The sequence below is a fragment of the Mizuhopecten yessoensis genome, unplaced genomic scaffold (assembly GCF_002113885.1).
Source record: "Mizuhopecten yessoensis strain PY_sf001 unplaced genomic scaffold, ASM211388v2 scaffold11179, whole genome shotgun sequence".
NCBI classification, from domain to species: Eukaryota; Metazoa; Mollusca; class Bivalvia; order Pectinida; family Pectinidae; genus Mizuhopecten; species Mizuhopecten yessoensis.
In genome coordinates, this window is record NW_018408919.1 from 313,534 (window position 1) to 335,554 (window position 22,021).

The window sequence follows — 22,021 nt, forward strand, 5'->3', positions numbered from 1 at the left end:
CAAATGAGAAAACGTGATTACATCCCTCTTTTACTTCAATTGTGTGAGTGTACCAGCGACTCGAATGCTGTTGGTCGCGCATGTCAAAGCTATCTAACAGTTGACAGTCAGAAAATCCGCATTTGTTGTCCTAAGAAATGTGGGACATATTCCCCTATGCCATTGAACTGACAATCCCGTCTTTCACATAACAGATACATTATATCTGCGCTCGCTATACAATGGTTTTATGTAATCATCATTCACTGTTTGTACCTAATTTTGTCACTGCTCCTGAGATTTGTAGATTCTTTTTTAAGATCTTTCACACATTCAAGAATTGTGTTAGTCGTATTCTGCAATTAAGTTAGAAATATCAACATTACACAATAGTTAAAATGTCGCTACATTGGTTTTATTAGTTAAACGTCATACTCAAAAGTACTTATTTGTAACGTTTTTAAACAAGAGACCCAAGGGCCTTAGCGGTCACATGAGTTATATTATAGGTACTTGTAGCTCGATTTCATTGTTAAGATTTGATGTGGAAATCAACATGTAAACGACGTGAAATATAACACGTGTCATGTCATGTCACGAAAGGATAAGAACTTAAAAAAACAATTTAAATAATTATTTTGCTATTGAGAAATATAATATCTATAGTTATTTAGCCAATTTTCCTCTATGGCCAACCCTTGGGATAGTTCAGGATCTTACTTTCTGATGCTATTGATTTCAATTTCATTATAACTATTCCAACTAAGTTTGAATTATTTCTTGCTGAAAATGGACAAGATATAGTCAGAAGTGTTATTTCCCTATATTAACTATAGTAAACTTTATCCTCGCCCCAAGGGAGAGCAGATAACCTGGGAGATAATGAAATTTACAATTTAGATAATGCACCTAAGGACCTTTCTTTCCATGAAGAGTATTTGTTTGTAAAATTCTGATGAAGAAAATTTACTTTTAACCATTTTCCCCTAGAACCGTTTTCCAACCCTCCAGCCACTGGGGATGGGGCAGGATCTTATTTTTTCAAACCATCTAATTGCCATCTGGTAACATAATCATTCCAACCAAGTTTAAATAATTTCCTGCTGAAAATGAACGAAATATACCCAAAAGTGTTATTTATCTATATAACTTATAGCCAAATTTACCCCCTCCCCTAGGGAGAACGGGGGACCAGGGGGAACTAAAATGTTCAATCTAAATAAATCTCCGGATGATTTTTCCATTTATGCAGATACATTGACTGTAGTACCTCTGAGTCTGGAGAAGAAGATTATTGAAATATTGGTTAATTTTTCCTTTGGAGCCCCGCCCTGGTCCCTGGGGTTGGGACAGGAATCCAAATTTTATAATTTAATACTATCTTCTTTCAAGGATAATTATCACCAAGTTAGAATAATTTCCTACTGAATATTGACAAAATATAACCAAAAGTGTTATTTCCTTATATAAACTATAGTTAATATAGTAATAACGGATGGTCCGGGGGTACTGAAATTAAAAGTTAAATAAAGCCCCTGATGATCTGGCTATCCATGCAGATAAATTCACTGAAGTACCTCCGAGTCTGGAGAAAAAGATTTTTGAAATATTGGTTAATTTTCCCTTCGGGCCCTGCCTAGGACCCTAGGGTTGGGGTAGGAATCCCAATTTTATAATTGTGTAGCCTAATATACCAAGGATGAATCTGTCCAAGTTTAAAAAATTCAATCTACTGGTTGTTGTGTAGTAGTCGAAAATGTAAAAAGTTTACGCACGACGGACGACGACGAACGGAAAGGGATCAGAAAAGGTTACTTGAGCAAAGCTCAGGTGACCTAAAAGGTCTCTTCCTCATTTATTTGTCAATGTTTTAGCTAATTTAACAAGTATTCTCATATTTTTGAATGAAGTCTAATGTGTTTCCTTACCTTGACATGTTCTAACTCTACACGTAGACCTTCCATCATTAAGGATTCTTGTTCCAATTTCTGCTGGACTCCATCATTTCCAAATCCAATTTGAATATAATTGCATCCATTCATTTCTATGTTTCGAGGACTCGTATTGGTATCTTGCTGACTGGATAAATAAGCATTTTCCCTTCTTGAAATTTCATCCTCCCTACGAGAGACTTTTAATTCTCTCATAGCTAATTCTTCTTCCCTATCGTTTTGCTGAAAATGGACACAATATAGTCGGAAGTGTAATTTCCCTATATAAACTAGAATAAACTGTATCGTCTCCCCAACGGAGAGCAGATGACCTTGGAGATAATGAAATTTACAATTTAGATAATACACCTAAGGACCTTTCTTTCCATGAAGAGTATTTGTTTGTAAAAGTCTGATGAAGAAGATTTACTTTTAACCAGTTCCCCATGAACCTTTTCCAACCCTCCAGCCCCTGAGGATGGGGCAGGATCTTATTTTCTGAAACCATCTAATTGCCATCTGGCAACATAATCATTCCAACCAAGTTTAAATCATTTCCTGCTGAAAATGAACGAAATATACCCAAAAGTGTTATTTCTCTATATAAACTATAGTCAAATTAACCCCCTCACCACCCCCTCACCAAGGGAGAACGGGTGGCCCGGAAGTACTGAAATTTTCACTCTAAATAAATCCCCTGATGATTTTTCCATACATGCAAATACATTGACAGTAGTACCTCTGAGTTTGGAGAAGAAGATTTTTGAGTTGTTGAGTAGAAGTCGAAAATGTAAAAAGTTTACGCACGACGAACGACGCACGACGTTTCCTTACCTTGCCATGTTCTAACTCTACACGTAGACCTTCCATCATTAAGAATAATTGCTCCCTTCTTGAAATTTCATCCTCTCTGCGCGAGAGTTCTAATTCTCTTCTAGCTAATTCTTGTTCCCTATCGTTCATTTTGTCAGTTGTTTTCTCAATCTGTCCATGGTGTTCTTCCTGAGAGTTTGTCCTTTCTTCTTTTTTATTATCATCTGTGGCATCAAGACAGTTAGTAGCCATAGTTGCACACACTGAAACAAAAATCGCAAATCAGGTTTTTTTTAAACTTTATTGATTATTATTTTCTTATACATTCATTTAATTACAAAATTAACACTGCTGACGAAAACTTGCATGTCAGTATAGATATATACTTCTATATCATGAGAGACTTTCAATTTATTTCTTTTTAAATATAAGTTAAGATTAGGAAACTTTATTTCCTATTCAGGACTTATACATATAGCCCTCTATACCAGACTCAAAAAATACATACTTATTGTATAAGCTAGCGCATAGTGCGCTTGCAAAGCTATGTCATTCAAATAGATCGTAAATACCATAAATAAAAACAGTTCAATACTTATACTTACAATTATATTTAAAATTTAAAATTTTCCCCTTATCGACAGTTCACACAAATTCGTGTTGTCGCGTGCTGATTGGAAAACAAAGTAGTACTTTGAAATTTTATCATTCCACAATTCAGTATCAATACAATTGCGTATGACATGTCTATAGGCTGATTTAATTTTATCAATAGAAATCTGAGCTGAAAGTAAGATTTGAAATTGTTTCGATTTTCCCCCAGAACAAATTTCTCGCGTGGATAAATACAGTGAACACCGTAATCCGACTTTGCCCTCCACGAGGGAGTTATTTTGGGAAGTTGAATGAGCAGGGAGAAATGAAAAATCCAGTCGTGAATTTATTTGTTAAATGTATGGGAACCTAACTACAGTCGGTAGATTCTACAACAGCCTCGTTATTTTAAATGTCGTCAGAAACTGAGAAAACCGTGGCTGATAGACGCGTGATAGTCATCATCATACAGAGCACAGGGGTTCGTTACAAATGTCTGAAATACACATATGCCTTGTGTTTATTTATGTGTGCTGTGACTCATATCAGTAGGTCTATAACATCTGTGTATTTCAGACATTTGTAAAGAACCCCTGTGGATCAGTGCATTGTAACAGCCGATATTTCTGAAACGAGTTGCAGGGGTGTTAAAATTGTTCCCATTACCGGCATTGGTTATTTAAATTGATGTGCATTTTGTTAGATATTGCAGACCTTGATTTTGTTTTTGTTGTAATAAAAGGTGTGTTTTTCAATATTTTCCTGGTGTTTTTTTACACAGTTTCATTTACATTCTCACAATGCCCAGCGATATTTCAGCAGCAGCCATATTTGTTTACATTGGATATTGTAGTTCCGGTCGGTTTTGTATTAATACGCTAAGAATAATGTCTCGTGGTGCATGGTAATAAAGTCCCATCAACGACACAGCTTTCAAATAGCCTATATAGTGACAATGCCATGCAAATGTAAATATAAAGTTTTATTATGCATATAATATATACAATTTGACAATTATATGATTGCAGCTCTGTAGTTTTTCCAGTGGTTGTCTAGTTCATTTTTTAAATTTGTTAACATTATTTGTTGAAGTAACATATTCAGGTAGTTTTTCCCATGTTGATGGCGATCTTTTGAAAAAGAGTTTTTCCTCTCTTACTCTTCTGAAGGCTAATGTTGGAAGCTGGAGGCTTTCCAGTCTCTGGCTTTAGCTGAGGTTACTCATGCCTGGAAGGTACTTGGTTGCTCTTCGTTGCACTCCCCCTATCTTATCGATGTGCCTTTTTAGGTAAAGTGCCCATACAGGGCTCGCATAGTCCAATTGTGAGCGTACTAGGTATTTGTATAATTGAACAAACGACCTTTGATCCATAAACTGGAATGTTCTCCTTAGAAGTGCAAACATGTAATTCGCTTTTTTATTTTTTCACTTATGTGGTTATGAAAGGATAAATTGGAGTCTATGATAGCCCCGATATCCTTTTCCTGGGTGATTGTCTGTAAGTTTTTACAATAGAGATGATAGGTTGGTCCGGGGGTTTCCTGTCCTCGGGTGGTCTCCTTACCCAATCTCATGTGTTTGCACTTGTCGGGATGCATTTTAAGTAGCCATGTGTCGCTCCACTTACACATTGTATCTAGACCTTTCTGGAGATCATCACTATTTTCTCTGTTTTTTATTATTTTAAAAATATTGGTGTCATCTGCAAAGAGATACATTTCTGACTGGACCGAGCTTGGAAAAAATCTGCCATATATACTAGGTTGTACCCGACTGATTTTCTTGTATTATATATCGTATGTGCCTGTATAAAGTTACTGTCATGCAGATTATTTCCTTGTGCTGTTGTTGTTGATAGTGGTTGCTGCTACTGTGGAGCTGATGATGCCACCATTTTTATCTGCCATTGCCTACAGACACATATCAGAGAGTGAAGATGACCGTATTGTTCAGGCTACCAGGAGTGTAATGGCTAGACTGATATACGCAATGAAGAACAGGTAGGTCATGTGACATCGATGGGTCACATGATAAACATTGTGATACATATGGGAAGATCATGTGATACACATAGGTATGATGTGTGTTTACACATGGGTAGGACGTAATACACACTGGTATTGCGGAAAGTAGATAAAGGAAGTAAAAAAAGGTTTATTAAGATGACAACATGTAACAACCAATAAAATAGCTATACAATAAAAACATAGCCATCGGTTTTAAGAAAGGAAGTAAAATAAAGGAGAAAAAAAGCTCTAAGTGTAACGTACTTGTCGTTTTGGCAGTCCGCCAAATTGTATTCGGCCATATTAATTTTAAAAATATATCCGGAAGTTTATTTTTTATATCAAAATGTGAATTTATACTTATTTGTTAATATATATGTAAGACGAATACTGATACTTGATAGAATATTTTGAACAGTATGTACATTATTTAAAGGCGATTCTAGACGCCCATGTACACTGTATGTATATCTGTATACATGTTTATGTCATATAAATTTGAAAATATAATAAGAAAAATGAAAAAAATGAAATTTAAAAAAAAAAAAAAAAAAAAAAAAAAAAAAAAATTAAAAAAAAAAAAAAAAAAAAAAAAAACCGAAAGGAACTCTCCGATCAATTTTAAAAACGAAGGGAATCTTTGATCCCTGTTACATTATAATATTGATTGATACCGAAAATAACAATCACGACGTATTCAGCGACATATTCAAGTTTTAATATCTTTAAAGATGTTCGGGAACCGCTATGTGATTTCCACTTTATATTGCCATGCCGAAATATTGTACACACCTAGTGAATTAACACTTCTTCCAAATCGTCGATTTCAAAACATTGTCTGGAATTCAAAATGCAGCTACCTACAACAGGGTAACGGTGCAGGTAGTTCATGTTACTTCCGATAATCCTCTAATTATCTGACATCAGGCCGACACCTGTATTTAAAAGCACAATGAGCGTGGACCGCAGTCTGTGCCTCGAGGCATGTCGTTTTCATGCGGCTCTACACATGAGTGTGTTTACCTGTACGAGGAATTCGGGATATAAGAGCAATGACAACTTTCGAGTTATCCAAGGTTAATTTACAAAAAAATATATTTAAGAACACGATCAGGAAAAAGCGAACAATTCGAGGAATAGGGGGTATTCGAAAAATGCGAGTTCGAGTAAGTGGCGTTTTACTGTACATCGAAATACAGTGAATATAAATCACATATGATGCTTTTAAATTTGTCTAACAGCAAGTTAAAAAAATCCATTCGTGAATACAAGTTGGACGGCGCAGGCTTAAACTATATCTGCTTAATTGATTCTTCATGGTTTTATACAGGCATTGTTCAATAACATTTACAAAAACAATCTCATGTAAAACATATATCATTAATAAAATATAATTGTACATATGTTTAAAAAGAAGAATCTCAATATACGCTTACCTCATAAGAAACCAAATGTACACGTCTCCGTGTAAATCCCCAATGATTTGTGCCTACATATATTCATAGTACGCATGCGTAAGAAGTAGGTAACCCAGGGTGATTGCCGACAGGTAGCTCGGTGTGATTGCCGACAGGTCTAGAATTTTCCACCGACACGAAAGCAGATTTTGCAACTGACACCACTCACAATAAATCTACGTCGTTAAAAATTCACTTACGCTGAATTAAAATAAAAATGGCTCGTTAAAATCATCTTTTGAAGAAGATTATAAGACTCTGTCATGCATAGGGCTGTAGGATAGGGTAATTCCACCCGAGGGGTTTTCAAATTTGGTAAAACCTGAGGCTTTGCCGATGGTTTTACCCAAATTTGAAAACCCCAAGGGTGGAATTTCCCTATCCTGCACACTTTGGCATGAAAGAGTATTTTTCTCTCATTCCAACCACCAGAATAAGCTCAGAAACCATGAAATGTGTTTGGACTGGCAACCATTTTGAAAATATCGATGTTTTCCATGAACTATTTAGACGAAAGCCAGCCTTATTTAGCAGATCACATATTCGCAAATATTGTTTGCCTATAAAAATTAATCTCATCGTTCTAATGTGTACGGTATATATATCGTAAAAGATTTTAATTTCATCACGTCGCTTTTTCCGCATTGCGGCATCGGAGAGTTCCAAATTCGTGACGTCGCCTCATTGTTGAGCCATGGTAACGTCACGTCACGTAAAATGGGGTGCAAGATAGAAATGTCCTACACCTCTTTCACACCGAGACAGCTCTATCTTACACAGTCTGTGCCTCGAGGCATATCGTTGTCACGCGGCTATACACGTGAGTGTGTCTACCTGTTCGAGGAATTCGGGTTATTAGAGCAATGACAACTTTCGAGTTATCCGAGGTTAATTTACAAAGAATATTTAAGAACACGATCAGGACAATGCGACAAATTCGAGGAATAGGGGGATTCGAGTAATGCGAGTTCGAGTAAGTGGCGTTTTACTGTACTTCGAAATACAGTGAACATAAATCGCATATGATGCTTTTAAATGTGTCTAACAGCAAATTAAAAAAAAATACAAAATCTATTTGTAGATACAAGTTGGACGGCACAGGCTTAAACTATATCTGCCTAATTGATTTTTCATGGTATTATACAAGCATTGTTCAATAACATTTACAAGAACAATCTCATGTAAAACATATTTCATTAATAAATTATCATTGTACACATGTTTTAAAAAGAAGAATCTGAATATAAGCTTACCTCATAAGATTTTTCTTTACACGTCTCCGTGTAAATCCCCAATAATTTGTTCCTACATATATTCACAGTACGCATGCGTAACAAGTAGGTAACAATGGTTGATTGCCAACAGGTAGCCCTGGGTGATTGCCGACAGGTCTAGATTTTTTGCTCCGACACGGAAGCAGATTTTGCAACTGACACCACTCACAATAAACCTACGCCGTTAAAATACCTCTATCACTTACACATAACTAAACAAAACTATGAATCGTTAAAATCTTCTTTTGTAGAAGATAATGATTTCCTATTGCAGGCAAGAACACATTATTATATCAGAAGTGTTTTTACATTGTCATCTGAGGTAAATAATAAAAATTGAGGGGAGTTCAAATGGTCATTTTACATAACCTTTCTAGTCAATAGGTAACCTAAAGAATACATTTACCGTTGTTTTTAAAACAATGCAAAGTGTCATTGAAATGGGTTTTTTTATAATCTTTTTCATTCTAATATAGCTACAATAACACCTAATGTTTACAAAATCACACAAACCAATAAATAACCAAACAACCAAAAATGCTATGTGTAACGTACTTGTCGTTTTGGCAATCCGCCAAATTGTAGGAACTCTCCGATAAATTTTTAAAACGAAGGGAATCTTTGATCCCTGTTACATTATAATGTTGATTGGTACCGAAATTAACAATCACGACGTATTCAGAGACATACTCAAGTTTTAATACCTATTCGAGGAATTCGGGGTATAAGAGCAATGGCAACTTTCGAGTTATCCGAGGTTTATTTAAGAACAACACGATCAGGAAAAAGCGAACAATCCGAGGAATAGGGGGTATTGGAGTAATGCGAGTTCGAGTAAATGGCGTTTTGCTGTATTTCAAAATACAGTGAATATAAATCACATTTGATGCTTTTAAATTTGTCTAACAGCAAGTTAAAAAAATCCATTTGTGAATACAAGTTGGACGGCGCAGGCTTAACCTATTTCTGCTTAATTGATTCTTCATGGTATTATACAGGCATTGTTCAATAACATTTACAAAAACAATCTCATGTAAAACATATATCATTAGTAAAATATAATTGTACATATGTTTAAAAAGAAGAATCTCAATATACGCTTACCTCATAAGAAACCAAATGTACACGTCTCCGTGTAAATCCCCAATGATTTGTGCCTACATATACTCACAGTACGCATGCGTAAGAAAAAGGTAACCCGGTGTGATTGCCGACAGGTCTAGAATTTTCCACCGACACGGAAGCAGATTTTGCAACTGACACCACTCACAATAAACCTACGCCGTTAAAATACCTCTATCACTAACGCTGAATTTAAAAAAGATATGACTCGTTAAAATTTTCTTTTGTAGAAGATATAATTTCCTATTGCTGGCAAGAACACATTATATTAACATCAGAAGTGTTTTTACATCGTCATCTTAGGTAAATAATAAAAATAGAGGGGAGTTAAAATGGTCATTTTACATAACCTTTCTAATCAATAGGTAACCCAAAGAATACATTTACCGTTGCTCCTAAAACTCTTAATGCAAAGTGTCATTGAAATGGGTTTTTTAATAATCTTTTTCATTTTAAAGATAGCTTCAATAGCACCTACTGTTTACAAAATCACACAAACAAACAACCAAACGAATAATCCATCTCATGTGTGCCTACTTGAAGTTATTTTGCTTCAAACTTTCCTACGATGTCTATGTGACCGAGCTATTATCAGAAATTTCCAGTAATGTTTATAGAAATAAATACCTGCCCAAATGTTCATAGCAATACCAAATGGTAATGAAATATTCATAAATATCTGTATGTCTGTTTTAAACTTATACCAAGTATTTAATTTTACAAGCTTCCCACTAAGTGTATATCCACTATCAAGTCTGTATGCATGTCCAGTACTGAACAATAACTCAGAGCTAATGTACAAATGACGTCACTCGGCATATCAGTATCACTGTGATTAGTTATGTGGTAAACATAAAGGTTCAAATTTCTGCTGTTAGCTATATACATTACACACCTTACTATTCATACTATGTAGGCATTCCCCCGATCCTCTTTGTGCTGTTTGGCTCTTGTAAACACACAAAGGATCTCTGTTTCTGTTCTGTTTGCAGCGGTTCCGGGGGCCTTCTCAGGGTCATTCATCTACACCCGGATTTTCTGCATCGGTAAGATCAAATGTCCTTACCAGCTGAGGGGGTGGGGGTGGGGTCAAAAAGGGGGAAAATGGTAAGTCTTCAAACATCTTTTTCTAAACCAAAAAAGAGATTTTGTCAGATTTGTTCCAGAGTATCTTTGGACAAAGGGGCTCAATTTTGTAAACAAAAGATTATGGGGGGCAGTGGGGCAGGGCCCAAGAGGAGAAATAGAGGAATACCGTTCTCCTTCTGTACAAATGAAGGTCCAAACCAAATGTGGGCTCAAGAATGCTAAGGGAAAAGGACTCAAGTTTGTATTAACTGAGGCTGTGGCCCCTTTAGGGCAGAGGGTTGGGACTCAATAGGGAAAATATAGGAACATTTTGAATTTCTTCTTCTGGCTTTTATCCTAATTTGTTCTAGAGCATCTTTAGGCAAAAGGAATTCGATTTCGGCAAAAGGAATTCAATTTTTGATTAAACGGATGATGGGGGCAGCGGGGAGCGGGGAGGGCCTTATTTGGAGAAATAGAGAGAGAAAAAATATACTTCTATACAAATGTGGTCTGGAGCATACCTAGGGAAAGAGGACTCGATTTTGTATAAACTGAGGCAGTGGCCCCGATTCAGGGCTGAGGGGTTGGGCTCAATATGGGATAGAGGTAAATCATTGAAAAGATTTCTCCTTCTATATGAATAGATTATTTGTAGGCAAAGGCGTCTATAAATGTGTTGTATAAATGGAGGGTGTGGTCTCCTTGTTGACGAGGGGCGGGACCAAATATTGTAAAGAAAAGAAACTAATCATAAGATGTTTTTCTTTCGATACAAATGAAGGGGTTTAAACCAATTTTGATAAGGAGAACCTGAACGAAAAGACAATTAAGTTTTGTATAAAAGGAGGGTACCCCCTCCTCTCCATGGGGTAGATGGGTGGGCCCAATAGGGGAGATAGAGCTTTATATTTAAAATGCTTCTTCTCCCAAAGGGATGGAGGGATTGTAACCAAATTTGGTCTAGAGAATCCTTATCATGTGCGACTTAGGTTTATATGAACAGTTTGTGTGGCCCCAAGTGGGAAAAGGATGTGCCAATAGAAGAAATAGAAGTAAATCAAGGAAATCCTTCATCTTCCATACGAATTCATGGATTGTATCCCCACCCTGTAACCAAATATACAAATGTTAGACATGGAGAGAAAAACATTCATGCTTCCAGGATTGACCCGCAGGTCCAGACCAACCCCTGGAGACTACCTCCCTGTGTCATATAATGAAAACAATGGAGATACCAAACCTATTACCTATGTTTTTGGTATCATATCTTCTCTAACAGATCGACATTTAGTCCTTCTCGAACTTGTTTTTCTTGTACTCTTGTACCCAGCAGGTTTCAGGCTTGTATCCTTAAGCATACACTGAAATTTTCAATAATTATTTTTTGATCATATTTTTTTTTATTAATTTCTTTTTTGAAAATCAAAATTATTAAAATTTTAAAAAGTTATTGAGGCCCCTGGGTCAATACGACAATTAAAATGTTAACACTTAAGTTAAATAAGGCTCCAGAAAACCCGAATTATCTCTAAGGCATTTAATTGAGTCATTTGAAAACAATGAGATAATCAAACACGTGTGTACACACCGCATCGATATTCATATTACAGTACAATTGTTATCAAATACAAGTAGGAAATTAATATTCTGATTCTGTTTTATCACTTGTAATAATATTTTAATAAGAACTACAAGGAAGAGTACATTCAAACATGTTTTATGCTTCTCATTTGAAAGCAGATGACACGATTCTGTGTAACATTCATAATTAAACAAGACTATACATGTATTTGTTTCTCGTAAATTTATTTTACTAGCTATGCAAGAAATTTCTGGATAATAATACATTCTTTTTACAAATCATTGTATATTATATGCAGATTTCCTAAGGAGTGAAAGATGATTACCATGTTTTTTGCTAATTCGATGTTTTATAAACTATTAAGAATTGAGTAAACGTGATAATTAATTATCAAACCTAAAGAATTCCCGACACACTTTAGACAAAATACGAGAAAATTCCGTTTTAATATTTATTATGCAGAGTAACCTTCCCTTCATGTCGTAAAAGATAGATTACTATAGGGCGACTGGAACAGTGAACTGTCATTTATCAGGTGTCTCACTTGTTTACAGCGACAGTTATTTTTTATTTATTTTTCACAAATGTTCCGAAAGGTAAAGCTTCTTTTTCAGCAAAACGATTCATTGGTATCAATTGTATAGTCATGCCGGAAAAAATGTTTCCAACGCATAGTGACATTTTTCGGCAGTGGCGCAGGCATCCCTTAAAAGTAATGTATCTCACATTATCATTATATGACGTACAGTTATGGCAAACAAAAACATAAACATAACAAGTACACATATCTTGGGACGATGCATTTTGTGATAAAAAATCATTTAAAGGGCAAGACCTCTTTATTAACAAAAACCGTTTCTGACGACATCATACATAGGTCACGTGACATACCTTGCTAGCACCATATATATTTATATAATGCCTCAAGAATACTGAATGGAGAAAAATGAAAGATAAGTCTAATATCATAATAACAAAAATGTAGGAACAGGTAGGTCCCTTTTAATATCAATTAAGAATAATTTCTGTACTTTTAGGAATAATATATATCAAATCTTCTATTGGTTAATCTTTTAAGAATAAATATGTTATAGTTCCTTGTTTCCTTGTTCATATTTTGCCCTAGTTTTATCGATTTCGAGTTCGTAATACGGTATTGTTGACACTTTATTTTTTTCTCTCAAAATTAGTATGGTAATGTATAAGTCGTATTTATGTATCGTCCAGCAATCAGAAATAAATACCATTGAATCAGTGTCCTCTATATTAATACTTTTTAACGACTATATTCTTTTCTTATTTCGTAAAAAAAATTTCGAGTTAGTTCATTAAAAGACAGTTCAATCACGATTAATTCGAAAGTAATGTTTGAAATTCATATAATTCAAGGTTTTACGCTGCTCCCCTTTTGTTTCAATAGTAATAAGATCAAATTGTATTACATTTATTTGCCACTAGCAATAGTGACTAGTAACTAGCAACTAGAATAATATTTATTTTGATTGTTATTTTAAACTCCCCATGTAAATAGCACCAAACAATCAGTACCAAAACTTACAGTACAAATAATAATGAACATACAAACATAGATATATAACATGTATACAAGTATAAACAAACGAAACGAAATAACCAGAAAAAATACCTGTTTTTGCGAATAAAAGTTGTGAACATACTTGACTAGTAGTTTTGACTAATCGATTTTTCGGCTTGGTGAAACAGAAATTGCCCAGAAAAATTGAACATAAATTCTGTAAAAAGCTTTTCGTTTTTGTGTTACTCCCTATAATATATATATGTGTGTGCATGTGTGTGTGTGTGTACAGTTATAAAGCTGTCGGTAAAGTCAAAGGTCATTGCACACAGCTTGATACTTAATCACACGATGTAAAATTTACTCCTGATTAACCAACTAAAACAAGAAAATATATATTATGTACGTTGTAAGACGATACTGAGGTCGACATATTATGAATAAACACACATACTCAACCGAGTGTACAATACACACATACACATACATGAACTTCCTTGTGTAGTCTATTTAACGACCTGTAAGCTCACCTGTGTACCTTCAATAAACACTTTTAACACTGATAAGATAAAAATATATACTCGTGCAATACTCATAAAAAATTCATCTAAATTTATTAGTTAATATCATGTTTTATCATATGTATTCACATGCTAATAATATTTTAACTGTAATAGTACCAGCCAATAGTTTGGTTGTTTCAGTTTTATATTCGAATTCCTTTCTCCGTATTTATGGTTTAATGCAAGATCCCTAAGGTATGACATAATTTATATTGATATGTTGCTACCTGTGTTTTACCGTCACGCAATTAGATCAGCTGACACGCCAGCGAAGGTTTGCATGACCTCCGTAATCTATACCTAGGGCTGATAATACTGAAATCGCATCTAGCCTTTGTCTTTGGGTGTACGCTATTTAGGTTACAGTTATTTACTGAGGTGACTCATGCACTTGACATTGTAAATTTTGGCTACATTCGGCACTTATGTTTCTTTTTACTCATCAACAGCCACATTTTTTTCTCTGAAATACTAGTATTTAAAGCATCGTTGCTAGCCATAGAGAATACAAACTTTACTATGGAAAACACATTCTGTTGTTTTTCATGAAATAGCGATATAATAAAGTGCTTATCTATGGAAATATGTTGCTGAAAATTTTCTTTCTTGTTCTTGATGTTGTATTTCCGGAACTTTGATTTCTTGTCCTGATATCAAATGTGTCGAACAAATTTAAACTGGCGGCAAAATTGAGTAATTATTAAAGAAAAAACAATTCATCTAAATATCACTAATATCATTTAAAACCATTTAAACAGAACAATAAATACCAACTTGTTCTGAGAAATTGCATGAGTTGAATACATTAGAAGCTATATAATCTGGACGTGATTTGTTTCTGGACGCTTATATTTAGAAAATTATTTTAATTACATTGTTTTCTTTAAAACTCAAACAAGGCATCGCAAACGGTTCCGAATCCCTCGAAAACACAACAATTATTCAGAAAGTATATATCTGTCACCTAGCAAACCGAAATTATTTTCCTACCTGGTAACAAGTTTCATTGTATTTATTTATAGTTCCACATTTAGTCATTGATTTTTGTCTCGGGAGTCGCTAGAGTGAGAAAATTTCCATCAATACTATCGGTGACCTTCACATTGTCATTTTGAGCATACACAAACACTTTTGAGGTATTCTCATGTTTGTCTACTGCACATAGTTTACACTATTGACAATACGTTCTACACGTACGAATACGTACATATAAAACTAACACTACATACTCTCCCAGACCTTGAGGAAATAATAATGTCAGTCAACTAGTATGTACTATCCATCAAATTTGAACACAGTTATAACGTATTTTTTCAGTGATATTGCAACTCCCCCCCCCNTTTCTCTCAGATGGTATTGTTAACAAATCAACATGCTCTACATTATAAACATTCGTCACTGCATGTTTCTCTTTCTTTTTGGTCAGCTGGCTTCCCAGTTTGGACAGTGTATTGTCCATGCTTTCTATGCATGCGTTTTGCATAGTAATTGCCCTGGACTGTCTTACCAGTGTCCCTGTCATCTCCCAAAGTCTTTTCATTAATATATTTGTCCTCTTCTCCTTTCGGAGGAGTCTTTGTGTTAACAGCTTGTTTTGAAGTTTCTGTTGATTGTATTTTGCAGCATTATACTCATTTTCTTTGTCAGTGCATTCACCGGAAAACGCAGAAATCTTAAAACCCTCGCCTTCGTTTGCACTGGAAGGAGGAAGAACTGCTCTTGCAAGAGAAGGACTTCTGGGTTCAAACATATGAACCGTTATTACCGCACTCCTTGTGAAAGAACAAAGGCCAGGTGTCATAATGTCTTGTTTTCCAGAAAGAAGTTCGAAGTTGGGACAGTCCATGTCAAATAAATGTTCCTCTGGTGTCACTTTCTCGTTCAATTCATCAGCCACAATACCAACGAGAGGCAAATCACAAACGGGCACATCGACTTCCAACGTACAAGAATCAAATTTATCTTCTGTTTCTTCATCGATGAATCCGGGATTATCAAGCCCTGTACATCCATTGACAATAAGCAGTTCTTTTAGACAATTGTTGGACTTTTTCTTGTGATGTTTTGGGCGGGTTGATTTAAGCAGCCATCGCTTAATTGTAACCATTCGTGATACTTTCTGGCCCTCGTCGGAAGACCTCATCCATTTTGGTTTAAAGAATGACGATGTTGTCTGTCTATGTTCTTCCACTGTGATGTTGAGGGATATGACCGACTTCGATGAATGTCGAATATGTTCAGCATTTTCCTCGTTGAATTCGATCTGTCGTATCTCACTCTTTGTTATCCGTCTATGCATCTCAAGACTACGATCAAGAAAAAAAGGGAAATAATGAGTGAGTTTATAGATAAAAGCAAATAGATGGGGTTTTTTCAGCCAAAATAATATACCTAACTACAAAATAATACCTTTAAATGGAGTATTGTTGCAGTGAATTACATTAATATCAAGTAATCAATACGCGTTTGCGCTGGTTCTATTTATAACTAGAACGGCCATTTTGAATTTCCTTATACATTATTTACCTATTTTAATACCATTTGAACACTTTCTCTTGGTTGATATCTTCTTCAATAATACGTTTGTCTTTTTTGGAAATATTAAACCTTTGAATATGAACTCAAAAAAGACACTTACCTGTATATGTGTAACTGGCCAAGATACTGTTATCCCTGGTACATCAAACGACTCCAAAACACACCCACGCTCTATCACTTCGAACACCTTAGAACAGTCTATTTTCAATACTTCCTGTCTTCCTATCTCATATATGTAAACAACTGTTACCTGGGATAGGTGTATACTGAAACGTCATCTTCTTCTAAATAACAGGTAAATATCACTAATTGTTTCCTTGGATAGATTTATATATTGCCCTCGCATCGACGTAGCCTTTGCCGTCCTATAATGGGTAGATTGTGACTGTTTGCTAAAAATAGATGACTTATTCAAATAAGCGAAGTTTATAATACCGTATAACATAATACACCAGCTCAGAATAAACTCCCCTGACATACTCACCAATTTGTACGTTTCCTTTTATTGATCACACATCACAAACAAACCTCCTGAGGATTATCTTCTCCGCATGGGTTATACAAACAGTGTTAATGCCGAGACTCCAACAAAAAAATAGCAACTTTCATGATAATATATATATATATATATATATATATATATATATATTACAAATACTAGCTTGTTTTATTTATTAATCATTTAACAAAACAAAGCAAATATTTGACTAAATATGAAGACAACAGATGTAAAATTGGATGCAATTCTTTTCATTAATATTTATTGATTTGTCACTACATATATATCGAGTTCAAATACACATCAAGGCTATCTTAGTAACATAATAAACAGAAATGATGTTTTCATTACTTTAGGTAGTATATACTAGTAAATGATTTTTTTGTACAAATGTTTTTATTATCCTTTAACATATCTAGTTGTTTCCCTTTAGAGTTTTATTATGTTATGGTATTGCTCAGATACTCAAATTCTCAAGTACAACAGATCTCTTTGCTTTTTTTCCGTAATTTCCACCAAAACCATATAAACAAGCAATATATGTATTCTTTCAATAAATAACAAAAGCCGTTATTTTCTATTTTTATCACAAAATAATTTGAAAAAAATAACCTTAAATATGTTCAAATTCATGAATAAAAACTTGGCTTATAAAGAAAAATGTCAGTATCAAGAAAAAGGAATTTTGAGTTTATGAATGAAGTAAGGTATATTTCATTTTACTACAGGGAGTACATCACGCACAAAACAGATAAGGACTGTTATCTTGTAATCATATTAACTAGGAAACAATATGGCTACAACATGGTATTAAATTAGAGTTAAGACGGCTATGAACTTGAAACTTGAATGTATTCAACTACGGAAAGTTACTCTAGCGTGTAACTATGGTGTAAAGCTAGCACGCACACGTATGTAGCAAACACATCTGTGTGTGGAAATAATGACCTCATTCATATTGAAAAAAGGTTGGGTTTTTTCATTTAAACACCTTGTGTGACGTCAACAGAAAATGTTAAAAAATGATAAATCATTAAATGATAATAACCCATAGAAATAGCATGGATTGCCATATATTGATCAGTGTGTAAAGTATTTTCCGGGTGACAAGCTTATATATATACATATAAATATGTGTATGTGTGTGTGTGTGTGTGTGAAGATAAAATGGGTCGAAAACGGGTAGTTTGTGTACATGTGTGAATCATATACACCGACTTTTGATTCCGGTTGGGGTTTTCAGTTCTAAATATAGAATACACACCCTTAGGGGTTTTTCCAAAAGGCTACAGCATATGAATAACCCGCTTTCTACGTTTACTAGAAAATTTAACTGCTTCAAATCCTTTGTTTTTATCAAATTATCAGTATTTTTGTTTTCTGTAACCCGTCACATATAGCCATACAATTTTTTGCATTATTTTCGATACCTTTATTTTCTTACGTCAAACTATATCACCACAATTATACTATCTCAGCACAGTTACGTTTGATCAACAAAGTTTAAATAGATCACATTGGTTACACGTTATCACCTTATTTACAGTTACACTATATTACCGTAGTTACCCTTTATAACCACAATAATACTATCTCAGCATAGTTCCATTTAATCAACAAAGTTAAAATAGATCACATTTGTTACACGCTATCACCTTAGTTACACTATATTACCGTAGTTACCCTTTATAACCACAATTATACTATATCAGCACAGTTACACTATAAAACAATAGTTTCACAATATCAACATAGTTACACTATGATGTATTACCATAGTTACATTTTATCACCACAGTTACACTATATAACCATTGTTACACTATATAACCATTGTTACACTATATAACCATTGTTATATTTTATTCCCACAGTTACACTATATAACCATTGTTATATTTTATTCCCACAGTTACACTATATAACCATTGTTACACTATATAACCATTCTTATATTTTATTCCCACAGTTACACTCCATCACCTAAGTTATACCTTATGACCACAATTACATTATATCAGCACGGTTACACTGTAACACCTCAGTTACACATTTTCACTATAGTTAAACTATATCATTACAGTTACATTCTATAACCGTTGTTACACAACATCATCATAGTAACATTTTATCACCATATTTACAATTTGTCACCATGGTTACACTATATAACAATAGTCACATGTGAAAGGACATATGTATCACCACAGTAACAGTTAATCACTATGATCACAATAATACATTATATCACTATTTCATCACAGATATATTTTATCACCCTTAATCATTAAGTTAAAACTTTATTACCAGTTACACTTTTTGTATATATAATCAGAAATGTGTAAGTAAAGTAGCACATATCCATATTATAAACATGTGTATGACAATGGCAATTAACAATACTTATGTAACTCAAATGCATATGTATACACCGTAAAGACCTTCTTAAATACTAACGGTAATGAATGTTTAATATACGACCACATACATATAATATTTTATTTTTTTATATAGGTGAATAAAAAACACGTTTAGAACATCTAGAAAAGCTCCTGTTGGGTGAAGGTTTCCAGTTTTTCAATTTTTTCCGTCACAACATCGTGCCGTCACAGAATTCCATGAGTATTGAGGCAATATTTCAGATTTCAAGTAAAACTGAGAAAATTTAGTTTCTTGCAAAGGTTTTAAACAAATTTTGGTTCTGTGATAAACCTTATCTAACCATCGTCTCAATTTCATATGAAATAAATGAAACAAAACTATTGATTTTGAATTTTCGCAACCCGTTGGAGAGTTTACATGGAAACTCATGCGATATCCTCTATTTATTCATCAATACCAAAACAAACAAAGGCTCTCTTACAAATCTCTCTTCTACTACTCTCTATATCAAATATACCATTGTTGCCCGGGGGGAGGGGCAGTTGCCTTCGTCCCTCCAGCCCATCCCCGCACCCCCACATTCACCCCACCCACCCACGCACACGTCTCCACGATTATTTCAAAAGATATCGACTGACTTTTCTGACATGGTCATACTTGAAATTCTAAAGCTCCCAAACCCCTCTTTATCCCAGTTTCAATCCCCTCTCCCCCTTTCCAGCTTACGGGACTAAGGCTATGCTGTTCATCATGGTAACACCCGCCAACGAGTTGTTTAAAATATAATTTCAGACACTTTTTTTTAGTTGGAACGTGATCGTGTTACATGTGATTACGTCGTTTGCATATGTTAACTATTTAAATATTTTAAGCGTTGTTTGTGTAAGTCTTTTGTTCGTCTTTTGTGCCCCTGTGGCGAGCCGCCAAGGAAAATATCAGGCATGACTGATGAAATGCTAATTTTCAGAAAGAGGAATATACATTGTAGCACTTTATAAAATGTGTTAAGTAATTTCATCTAGTGAAATTACAATACTAACAATTGCAACAACAAAAGAAACAGGAAGGATAGTAATGATACCTTTGAAAATTGAATAAAGAGTTACATTAGAAAAAAATAAAATTCAGTAAGCAATTACATTAAATAATATCGAAACTTAACAAAGTCAAATAAAACAATTTCAAAACCTTCATATATCTGGTAGAACAGGTAACCAGTATCAAAGTTCCCGAGTCTGGCCCCCCAAAAAAGGTAAATATTTAACTAACGACAAAGTTAAATACACACTCTTTTTTGAACATATGACCCTAGTTAATCGACGTTATTTGATATGGTACTGTTTAGATTTCAGAGACACAAGGGTTTTCGTCAATATTGTGACAACATATTTTAACAGAACAAAAGTGTGTGATCATATTGTCAAAATCGGCCATCAAAAAAACGTAAGTTACAGACAAAAGAACAAATAACACAAAACTAAAAAAGTAAATCGGGACTATCAAATATAGATATGAAGAAGTGAATGTACTCTCTACTGTGGGAAAGTAAAATCCGAGTCTTGCCAAAGCTTTGGGCCCGTATTCATGAAACCATTCTCATGCTCAAGGATGGATTTTCCGCTCGAGCCTAATTTCTTGTTCCGTTTATGAACTAATAATAATAAAATCGTATTTTGTCAATGCTTTTCCGAAGAGACTTAAAGTCGAATACTGTTTTCACCCCACCCACCCACGCACACGTCTCCACGATTATTTCAAAAGATATCGACTGACTTTTCTGACATGGTCATACTTGAAATTCTAAAGCTCCCAAACCCCTCTTTATCCCAGTTTCAATCCCCTCTCCCCCTTTCCAGCTTACGGGACTAAGGCTATGCTGTTCATCATGGTAACACCCGCCAACGAGTTGTTTAAAATATAATTTCAGACACTTTTTTTTAGTTGGAACGTGATCGTGTTACATGTGATTACGTCGTTTGCATATGTTAACTATTTAAATATTTTAAGCGTTGTTTGTGTAAGTCTTTTGTTCGTCTTTTGTGCCCCTGTGGCGAGCCGCCAAGGAAAATATCAGGCATGACTGATGAAATGCTAATTTTCAGAAAGAGGAATATACATTGTAGCACTTTATAAAATGTGTTAAGTAATTTCATCTAGTGAAATTACAATACTAACAATTGCAACAACAAAAGAAACAGGAAGGATAGTAATGATACCTTTGAAAATTGAATAAAGAGTTACATTAGAAAAAAATAAAATTCAGTAAGCAATTACATTAAATAATATCGAAACTTAACAAAGTCAAATAAAACAATTTCAAAACCTTCATATATCTGGTAGAACAGGTAACCAGTATCAAAGTTCCCGAGTCTGGCCCCCCAAAAAAGGTAAATATTTAACTAACGACAAAGTTAAATACACACTCTTTTTTGAACATATGACCCTAGTTAATCGACGTTATTTGATATGGTACTGTTTAGATTTCAGAGACACAAGGGTTTTCGTCAATATTGTGACAACATATTTTAACAGAACAAAAGTGTGTGATCATATTGTCAAAATCGGCCATCAAAAAAACGTAAGTTACAGACAAAAGAACAAATAACACAAAACTAAAAAAGTAAATCGGGACTATCAAATATAGATATGAAGAAGTGAATGTACTCTCTACTGTG

At 34.4% G+C, this 22,021-nt stretch overlaps 2 protein-coding genes across 2 annotated transcripts; both read right to left on the reverse strand.

Moving 5' to 3' along the window:
- Positions 1-235: 235 nt before the first annotated feature.
- On the reverse strand, positions 236-6,804 carry LOC110440378. The gene is made up of 4 exons (XM_021483426.1): positions 6,761-6,804; positions 2,745-2,986; positions 1,908-2,153; positions 236-335 (listed from the first exon to the last, which is right to left on the reverse strand). The coding sequence occupies exons 2-4, from the start codon at positions 2,973-2,975 to the stop codon at positions 243-245; spliced, it is 570 nt and encodes a 189-aa protein (XP_021339101.1). The 5' UTR covers positions 2,976-2,986; positions 6,761-6,804; the 3' UTR covers positions 236-242.
- An 8,405-nt stretch (positions 6,805-15,209) lies between these two features.
- LOC110440324 lies at positions 15,210-16,872 on the reverse strand. The gene is made up of 2 exons (XM_021483316.1): positions 16,566-16,872; positions 15,210-16,233 (listed from the first exon to the last, which is right to left on the reverse strand). The coding sequence occupies exon 2, from the start codon at positions 16,224-16,226 to the stop codon at positions 15,210-15,212; it is 1,017 nt and encodes a 338-aa protein (XP_021338991.1). The 5' UTR covers positions 16,227-16,233; positions 16,566-16,872.
- Positions 16,873-22,021: the final 5,149 nt, after the last annotated feature.